This window comes from Thalia democratica, chromosome 6 (genome assembly GCF_965202585.1).
Source record: "Thalia democratica chromosome 6, ktThaDemo2.hap1.1, whole genome shotgun sequence".
In the NCBI taxonomy this organism is placed as follows: domain Eukaryota; kingdom Metazoa; phylum Chordata; class Thaliacea; order Salpida; family Salpidae; genus Thalia; species Thalia democratica.
The window spans coordinates 17,396,325-17,406,381 of record NC_139170.1 but is presented as its reverse complement, the minus strand read 5'-3'; the positions used below and the strand labels follow the sequence as shown (position 1 = coordinate 17,406,381).

At 25.4% G+C, this 10,057-nt stretch overlaps 1 protein-coding gene across 1 annotated transcript; it reads right to left on the bottom strand.

Moving 5' to 3' along the window:
• Positions 1-1,227: 1,227 nt before the first annotated feature.
• Positions 1,228-8,130, bottom strand: LOC145838655 (calcium uptake protein 1, mitochondrial-like). The gene is made up of 9 exons (XM_082946279.1): positions 7,836-8,130; positions 6,854-7,048; positions 6,483-6,620; positions 5,755-5,911; positions 5,488-5,609; positions 4,245-4,379; positions 3,811-3,969; positions 3,166-3,380; positions 1,228-1,591 (listed from the first exon to the last, which is right to left on the bottom strand). The coding sequence occupies exons 1-9, from the start codon at positions 8,106-8,108 to the stop codon at positions 1,570-1,572; spliced, it is 1,416 nt and encodes a 471-aa protein (XP_082802405.1). The 5' UTR covers positions 8,109-8,130; the 3' UTR covers positions 1,228-1,569.
• Between the last annotated feature and the right edge of the window lie 1,927 nt (positions 8,131-10,057).

Genomic DNA, 10,057 nt, shown 5'->3' with positions numbered 1-10,057 from the left:
TTTGTTTTTTAACAATTTAGTTCTTAGTTTTCTCTTTTAATTTACGTCTGAAGTATCATACCTTTTTATATATGCAAGAAGTTGTATGTGTTGTATAGTACTTAAAACTAATTAAAAATAACTTTACATAAAATAGTTCATCATTTATTTATACCATTTGATACATATTAAACCATCTAAACCAGGACTTTTAATTTTTATTAGAATTGATAATTAAGACCTTCATTAAACGAGTATTTCGCATTTAACGGCAACTTAAGGTAAGCAACGATAAAGGCCTGAGACATTTTTATCTCACCACCCTTAGCCAGCGCAGGCTTGGTATTGTTCTAAAAATTACAGGTATGCGCATTTCAAAAACCTTGTTTTGCAGAAAGTTGGTAGTTAGCAAGCGTTATTTTTGTCGACCAAAACAACGTTACAAAGAAGTTTTTAAGCTTGGCCTGAAGAGATTAATATTAGGAATTGAAGGGTTGACATAGCTAATCTCAAAACTTTGCGAACTCAAATTTTTAAATAACTGGGTAAGATAGAAAAATATTCAGCAAGCCCAAGAGGACGAAAAAACAACAACAACTTAAAGACAAAAAAATATAATTGTTCTTAATTAAATCGTTTATTCTTGCCACGTATATTAAATAAAAATCACGTGACCACGCTATGGGTAGCCGATTTCGGCTGTTAGCGGGTCATTACTAATGCTTGGTTAAAATATAAGACCATGATAAACTCCTGAAAACATACAAATCATTTTTTTTATAATTTGTTGATTGAAAATTATAGAGCTTTATATGTACTTATTTTATTACTAGAAAAATAAATGAATTTATACAAAGAAAACAAAGTTTTCTGTATCAGTTTTTTTTTTCTAGCTTTCTAAAATACGCTTCAACAAAACTAAAATACATCAAACTTCAACTATAAACTAGATAACATTTGTAATAAAATTAACTTTTTTATAGACTATACTTATTAGCTTATCTATCAAATTTATAAAAAAAAATTTTGTTAACTCATTAGTACTACACTCTTATTGTGTTAAGTTGAAATATTAATAAACTTTTAAGTGTTTAAGCAATAAATATTTGTTAGAACGAGTCCATCAGAAACCTATAACTTTAATTTAAACTACTTTTATTGTGATTGTAAACAACTTTATAAATTACGAATGAAAAAACTACAAGAAGCTGTATTTACTAATTTATAGAATCAATACAAAACTTGGTATTGAAGAAAATACTGAATTTTATTGGTAAATATAAAATAAATAATAAACTACTGATTAAGAAAAAAAAAAACTATGTGTATAGAGTAAAAAAAAATCAAATCGACAATTAAAAAACAACTTTATAATTTATTTTATTTTACTGAGTTTTATGCATTTCTGACATCTACTTTTAAATCAAAAACGTAGTCAATACAAATCACTGAATAAATTACTGCATCAAAAGTTAATATTTACACTTAGCTTTTTCAAGTTAAAAAACACAGCATTTAAAAAAAACTTGATTAGAAAATGCAAGGATATTTATAATAGATATACGTTGTGCAAAAAGTTTTATAATGTATTCAATCACTTGACCACGGGAATCTGAAATTTGTATAACAATTATGATTAATTTTTTTTTTAAATCAAGATGTACAAACTACAAAACAGTTTTTAGTGTATAAACTATAAAAAGTAAACTATATTATAAAAAATACTGTACTACATAATATTTAAGTAATTAATAAATAACATAAACATTTTTAAGTAATTAAATAAATATCAACTTTGTTTTTGTCTTAAAAAAAAATCAAATATCTAATGAACACTTTTTAGCCTAAATATATACAGTTATAATATAGTATACTAACTTAATAAAAGTATAAAGCTGTACTTCAGATATTTTTTTTGCAATTTATGGTCGCTAATTTTAAATAAGTTTTTTGATATGACAAAGTTAAATCCACACAATTTTTTAAGAACATAATCAAATATAAAAAGACTTGAAAAATTTCTTAATAGTAACATTATCATTAATTGCCGTTATGATACAATCAAAAATATTAAAGAAATTATTTACAACTTGTTTATAGCCACAAAACTAGTGGTAGCGTAGCAAGTGCTTTTTTATTGATTTCTGTTGAGGTCACATGTATAAGTCCAAGTATCATGTCAATAAAACATGTTATTGATTTTATACAACAAACAAGTGTCTAATGGAATTTTATTAAATAAGGGGGAAGTAAGACTTTTAAACAAGATAAAACTAAAGGACAATATCAAAACAGACTATATCTCCTTAGTGGAAAATATTTTTTATATATCACATGCATAGAAAAGTATTGGGAAACAAAACTAACAGTTAATAACTGACAAAACTGTTATGAAATAGAAACAAATAGTTAAAATTAATCTTATGTAAAAGTAATTTTAGAAAAAAAGTATAAAATAGTTTAGCCGAAATTTATCTTTTAAGCTTTCATAACAAAACTGTTATGAAAAGTAAAACCCATCTGAAATTGACTTTTTTTTTAATAAAAACTCGTTTTAAGTTATACAAGATTTGTTTTAAACATACTAATGAGTGTTTAAAAAAAACATTAATAAGTACTTTATATATGGTCAAAATTTTGCATAGTTTTAATGCATACAACTAATAACTCTAATGAATGTTTATATAAAGAATATCCAACAACTATTATCATATTTATTTTCAAATTTAGACTATCTAAACCTATAAATTTTTAATTTAGACGTTTAACTTCTAATTGGCTGGATTGTCTGTATCTTTAAAGATTTAACGTCTTAACACATCATCTATAATAATTTTTAAATAAAAAAATTATTTACTATTAGAACATAGTTTTTTCTACAGTTAATTTGTTGGCTTGGCTTATTTACAAAACGGTTGACAAAAATATAATACTGTTTTACTTGTTTTCGTTATTCAATTAGTTATTTATTATTTTAAGACTTTTTCGAACCCTTCTTTAAATCTCAAGTTTACACACTTAACTCTAAAAAATATCTTCTACAACTTGTACTTTTTTTTCAACAACACGTCTTAGCTGTGGACAAAGTAAACAACTTACACTTTACCTACAATTTAACTGCTGCTGTTTTAAAAAGCTTACTTTTCTATTGTTTAATACTACCAATACAAAGCTGACAAAACCAACTTCCAGCTCGTTTCTTTGGCGCACTTCCAAGTGGCGTCGACCAGCCGGAAGAATCCGGTGTCCTTCGGCCTCTCCAACCCCCGCATCAGCCTCCTCTTCATGATCTGGACGAACTCGCGATCCGACAACTTTCCGTTGCCGTCGTCGTCGAAGGCGGCGTACACGACGTCGATCACGTGGTCGGAAATCACCTGACCCGAAACCATTTTGGCGACCTGAAGCGGTGCTTGGTTAATTTAAAACGAGCGCTGTTGCTATTATATGCAGTAACTTTAATTTATGTTGTCTATGATTGTTTCAAAGAAAATGATGATGGATGTAGTTAAAATACAAATTAGATCGTTCAAGTTGAATTACATAAGCATGTTGGTGAAACTTAGATAAAACTGGAATATACAACACAAAATTTTGAAACTCTACTTAGATTACTGCATAATTAAACTTCATTTATTTATCTAACAAGCTAAATTATTTATAATAAAAAATAACAAGCTAAATCATAAATTCGGTCTTTTATAAAAAAGTTTGTTTTGTGTAATTATTAAAACACTGACAAAAAATACGCTTTAAATCAAAAATTTATGCACTAATGAATTTTTGATAGGTAATAGTATCTATAGAAAAAAGATATATGAAACAGCAAACTCTTTTCATAGTTTCCATGTCAATTTCAGCTCCGACAACTCTGTAAAAATCGAAAGCTAGATCCACATCATGAATTTGCTTGATGAAAAGAAAAAATGATTTTGTCTCTTCAAAAGAAATTCCAACTTTCGTTCCATCGCTAAACTGTTTTCTCACTCGCTGTAAGTTCATAAAGAAAAACATACTTGTAATTTATAGATTCATATAACACAAATGTAAACTTAACTTTACATTAGTATTTTATTTAAAAAAAAATCATTTTTTACTTGATTTTACAAAAACTAGTTTTTATTAGATTTATATTTAATAAAAATAGATTACAGGTGTTAGTAAGATTGTGATTTAAAACTAAGTTCGAATAACACAATATATTTTGACTAAATTAAAAAAAAAAGTCAAATCCAGTTTAAATTAAAGAAAAAAAAAACTCTTACTTTTAGCATAGATTTTTGCTTTTTTGGGTTGAGACCAGAATACGTCAGTAACATTTTTATGAATTTATCTTCAGTAATCGTTGTATCGCTTTCATCTTCCAAATATTTTTTAAATTCTAACTTCAAAACATCTTCCTTTAATGTTAATGATGTATAGTCTATCTATCAAACTTACAAAATATACTTTTCTTTTATCAACTAGTTTTAAATGTTTGGCTAAAATAAACTTAATTTATTTTACTGCATAATAAGCCCTTTTTGAGTACTATCATTAACTAAACAATTCAAAGTTTAGATGTTTTAATTGACTTTTAAGGCCTTAGAGAAGCTTAAACATTAAAAAAAAAATATTTGAAAGCTTCATGTATAAAGTAAGAGTAAATTTTTGGAGATAATAAAAATTAACTATATTATAAGATATACTAAGTTTTTCTATTTTTTTGATAATTTTTTTTTTATGTATTGACTCATTATAATTATTATCTTCCTCGAAAATTTCAATGCTAACTAAAAATATAACTATTTTTTTTACAAAAGAAATTTTAACTAGCAGGAAATATTTAATAGGTATGCACATAATACCAAACATACAAACTTTTATCTAATAACTCGATTATAATACTCTATTGAATAAAAATCTATTTATACAAGATTTAAACAGTAAAAGTAGACTAACTTTGAATATTAGAAAAAAAAAATTGAAAGGACAATAGATTTAAAGTTAAAAAGTCATTTGATGCCTTTTTATCTGGTGCCTTATATTAAAATAAATTGGGCTCATAACTTTGATTTCGTAGATCTGAATTATTACTTTGATGTTTTTAAGTCGTAAAGTTGTCTAATAGCTAAAATAAAAATCGAAAACTAAGAGTAACTTGTAAAACAACAAGGTATACCCTCTTCTGGATTTAATACAAGCTATCTTCAAAATCAACCTGCTAACTGTTAAAAGAGTATATTAGAACATGTGTTTTTTAAACGGATGTAATACATGAATAGAGAGATACAAAAAATATATATAAACTATTATTGATAACTTATACTTGACAAAAAAATTCTAACTCAATTGAAGTTGTTGTTAACAGCGTTTTCAAATAAATTAAAACACTAAAAAGGGGTTAATGTACCATAAAGTAAATTTAAAAAAAATTAAAAAATAATAATTTGTTATTTCTAAAAATTATATATTTAAATACTATGATCATATTTAGGCTACCACCTATACAAAAATTAATCATCTAACTTGCAGTTTTTTTTGAAACTCAACGAATTTGTCAACAGTAAGTTTTTTTTCTTTACCAGTAGGTCCAAAGAAATATGTTACAAGGGCCGAGTTAGATTCTTTAAACGACTTAGCTACATTACCTAAAAAAAATGTTATAGATTAGTATTATGTTTCAAAAGGATTCAACTGCTATTGTTTTTAAGGCAAAATAAATCTAAAGGCAAAGTTTTATGAATTGTGCCTTTACAAGTGTTTGGAAATAAATAATATACTTCGTATACTTGCCAGTATTTTTGTGGTCTCTATGTCTCATACCAACAGTTGTCTGGCTTCTTGCAGTGGTAGTCACTTGATAAAACTCATGGACATCAACTCTACCATCTCCGTTCAAATCAAACATACGAAATGCTATTTCAAAATTTCTTTGCGGAGTTGCAAGTACCTAAAAGTTTAAAATAGTTAAGTCGAGTTTGAATAAATAATGTGAGTTTTCTAAGAATTTAATGCTACTTAAACAGTTTTTTCAAATAAAAATGGTTGTAATTATAAATCATAACATTAAAACAAAATAAAACACATTTAAAGCACTTATATAAAATTATTTTATATAAAGCTAATAAATTAATACTATAGAATTATATTGAACGTTCCATAGTTCAAAAAGTAACTCTCATAGAAGTAAAAAAAAATAAAAAGCGTTTGTACAAGAATTAAATTGAAATGGTATAATAAAGTTAATAAAAAGAATTTATTTAAGTTGAATCGAAAAACTTCTGTTTAAAGAAGTAAAACAAAGATAAAGTAATTAACTTTTAGTCACATTTAACCTTCTAATAGCTAAGATTTTTCAGTTTTACTGGAGAGCCTTTATAGATTTATCATAAAGTATAATTAAAATAATACACAATTGCTTTTAGAATTAGTGGTTGAAAACTGAAGTCTTATTTTAATTCGTAGATACTTGCATACAAAAAGAAGTTAATACATAAATTAAACACTGTACTAAAACTCACTGTTAGCAAAAACAAATAATCACTGAAACTGATCAATCCATTTTCACCAAGTACCTCGAAAATAGATTGTGAGCTGTCCACAGAATTTGTTTCATTACACTCATTCAAAGTTTTTACAAGGCTTGAAGCTTTTTTATGCTAAAATTTATGTAAATATAAACATTAACAACTACAAAAGTTAAGTACAAATTAGCCTATTGTTTTTGATTAGTAGGTATTTTTTTACTTTCACATATTAAAGAAAATGGTTCTTGAAAATAAAGTTATTTACTAACTTTTATTAATAAAAAAAAAACTTAAAAAAAATAAAATTTACTGTTTTTTTAATACTATATTACAAGTATGCTAGCTAAAAAAATTATAAAACTTACCTTGAACTTGTCTAATCCGTACTTTTCAGGTTGTTTTTGCCCAGGAGTAATAGACCTGAGAAAATCTTCAGGAGTCATAAATATCTCACTATCACCAGTTTCATATATTATTTTGTAAGTTGCAAAATATCTAAATATTTTGTCAGGTGTAGAGAAGGCTCTGATACGATTTTCATATTCAATTATTTTCCTGTCCTAAATTTTTTTAATTGCTGAATAGAAATAAAGAGGGTAAAAAATATTATACAACTTATTTCATTGGCTTAATTACTATGTTTTAATTGACTGTCAAAGTACTTTAACAAAACTGTAGCATTTTTTTTAATTATAAACTAGCTATATTATCAAGTTTACTTTAGAACAGAGAAAAATGCTTGCTCAAAAATCACTAGAATTAACAGTATAATTAAAAAAGGCTATGTAAAAGTTACACCAAAAGTAAAGTACATAACTTAAGCTTACAATATTTTTAAAACAAAAGTAAATGTAAATTTACATTTATTCTATGTAAGTATTAAAGTTATAAATAAAAAAAAATGTGTTAAAAAAATTGATTTAGTTTTTCAGATTTTGATTCATTTAACACATGCTTTAAAACTTTTAACTGTGTTTGATTATCTATTTCTAAAGTGCAGAAAATAAAACATACTACTTAAGGGGGATGTTTAACATTTTTCAGAAAAATTAGCAATCACTCTTATTTGCAAGCAGGTTTTTATAGAATTTAAAAATGTTATTTAACTTTTCAGATTTTTGTAAAAAGGTTAACAAACTTAACAACCTCAAATTTTTCAAATATTAATAAAGCACCTTTGATTGTTGAATAAAAAGTTTAATAAGCATGTATTGTATTTTTAAAAATAATTTACCATATTTTTTTTTATGAAAAAGTACTATAGTTTATAGAATATATAAAGACTTGGTTACAGAATGAAAACTTTAATTTTTTTAAACAAACAAATATCAAGTCCTTTAACAGTACCTTAAAACCAGTTTTCTTTTTTCTTTCTGGAGTAGAATCTACTTCATTGCTTGATTCAACAGTTATATCATCTGAAGACTCTGTCTTTAAAGAAGTTATATTTTCAGCAACAGCTTTGCATTTGACAGCTTGAATCAGGCCTGAACTAATTGGGTTGATATGATGAAAATTGAAAGGTTTTTCAACAAACGAATTTTCTTTAAAATTCCTAGCTACTAAGTGTGAGCAATATAAAGTTGCAGCACCACCAACTATTTTAGAAAAGCGGTTCATGTTTATTTTATAGATTTTTTGTACATCTGTAAGTTGTTGACTATATTAAAACAACATTTTTTACACTAAACCATTTTAAAAATTGAAATCTCCACAAATAAAATCAAAAAAACTTAAGTATGAAAATTAAGAGCATTTGAAAAGTATTCATTAATTCTATTCTATTAAAGCATTTAATTTACAAAAATTTTTAATAAATTTAAAATTGCTTTTTATCTATATTTGTCTTCTAACTCAAAACTTTTAATTTATTTATTCGTACTTTTATTATGATAAAAAAGCAAAATAAGTATCTGTTTAGAAGCTGCCAAGCACAAACAAAAAGTTATTTTTAACTGTATAACTTTATACGTAAACAAATAAAAATTAAATAACAAAATTATTAGAAAAAAAAACATTTACTGATTTTTGAAAAAAATTAACTCATTATTATTTCAATAATTTTTAAAATGTCCTGAGCCTTTTTAAATAAGTTATAACAACTAGCTTTAGTAAGCTTATTACATTAGCCAACCTAAGTAATTTACTAGTATAAAAATTAGCATGATCACAGTTTACATAAAAATTACGGAAAAAATATGTGTTATAGTTTTAGTAAAAACTTTTATTACCTAAGTTTTGTGAAAAATTATATGCCTTAAAAGCTAAAATAAATTAAGAAGTTTTGAGATCAAATAAAAACTATACCAAAGAATTAGTGAAAGTTATATGTAAATTTATTGTTTTGACAACAAAAACACAGTATGATAACCAGAAAATAGGCTATTATTTATTGTCAAGTGTGCCTTTAAGATAAGTTTCAGCTAAAATTTTAAAATAAATTTTAAAATAATCACAAAAATTTAACACATTTTACCAAAAAAAAAACCATTAAGGACCATTATAGAAAATTATAATAGGAAAAAATACTAGAAAAGTCTTGGAACTGAGTTGATTTAAATTCATATCATTTAAGTACTCTTTTAAAAAACTTTGGTTTGATTTTTGCTAGAAAAACATCACTCTTACTCTTTTCTCTACAACAATAAAGTTTTTTAAGGTTAAGCAAGTTGCATCACCTGTAATGCTATTTAAGATTTGAAAACTAAAGTCAAATAGTAATAAAAACTATTTATAAAACTGAAAAAAATCCCTTGGTAACATGTCATTTGGCTAACACTCACAAGTTTAAAATCTCAACACTAAAAACTCTTAAGTGTGGTAAAATCATAAAGTATCTGCCGAGCTTTAACAATCCAACCATATGATTACTCCTACCAGTGTGGACTAACTATAGATAGTTAAAAATTTAAATTTAATTCTATTAAAGTAATTGGTACAGTGCCTATGCTATACTTCAATATTATGTAAATACTGGTAGTAATAGCTATAATATTTGTATAAGTACCCCCCACTTCTGCTCAATAAGACAGTATACTTACAATTCCCACCAGCAATCATTTTCCATGCGCGCACAACTCCCACCAAAATAAAAAAACTCCTCATTCATTTAACTTTTTTTATCATTTTGGTTTTCATTTATTTATTTTTTATCTTACTCTTTTTGATCTATGTGATCCCTAACCCTTGGTTGGTAAGCAGTTATCAGATTTGATTGGGTGGGAAATGATCGCGGATAGGAACTGAGCAGTTCCCCTTTAACACACATGTAGCAACAACAGAAAGGAAGGCTTACTGTTATTAAATTGACTTATGAAAAATTTGATTTTAAAGTGTCTTGTTATTGTAATCCAAAATAAAAAAGAGCAGTATTTTGCTCATTTGAACTAAATTTTTCTCAACATATAGTCTAATGATCTTTCAATGACAATTTATGTCTCTGGACAAAACGTTAAATGGTATCCGTTTTGTGTGACTTGAAAACCTAAAGGTTCTCTGTGCACCAGGTCTTAGAGCCAAATATTTTAAATGTCCTTTTTTAACATGTATTTCAAAATTTATCATACTAA

What these genes read in the sequence shown, in the direction of transcription:
- LOC145838655 (XM_082946279.1), bottom strand. Translation starts at nt 8,108, where the DNA reads ATGAACCGCTTTTCTAAAATAGTTGGTGGTGCTGCAACTTTATATTGC. An exon ending in AGTTTCAAAAAAAACTGCAA is followed by an intron (nt 4,380 to 5,487) that starts GTTAGATGATTA and finishes TTAACATTAAAG; the next exon opens with GAAGATGTTTTGAAGTTAGA. An exon ending in GCCAAAGAAACGAGCTGGAA is followed by an intron (nt 1,592 to 3,165) that starts GTTGGTTTTGTC and finishes TACAAATTTCAG; the next exon opens with ATTCCCGTGGTCAAGTGATT.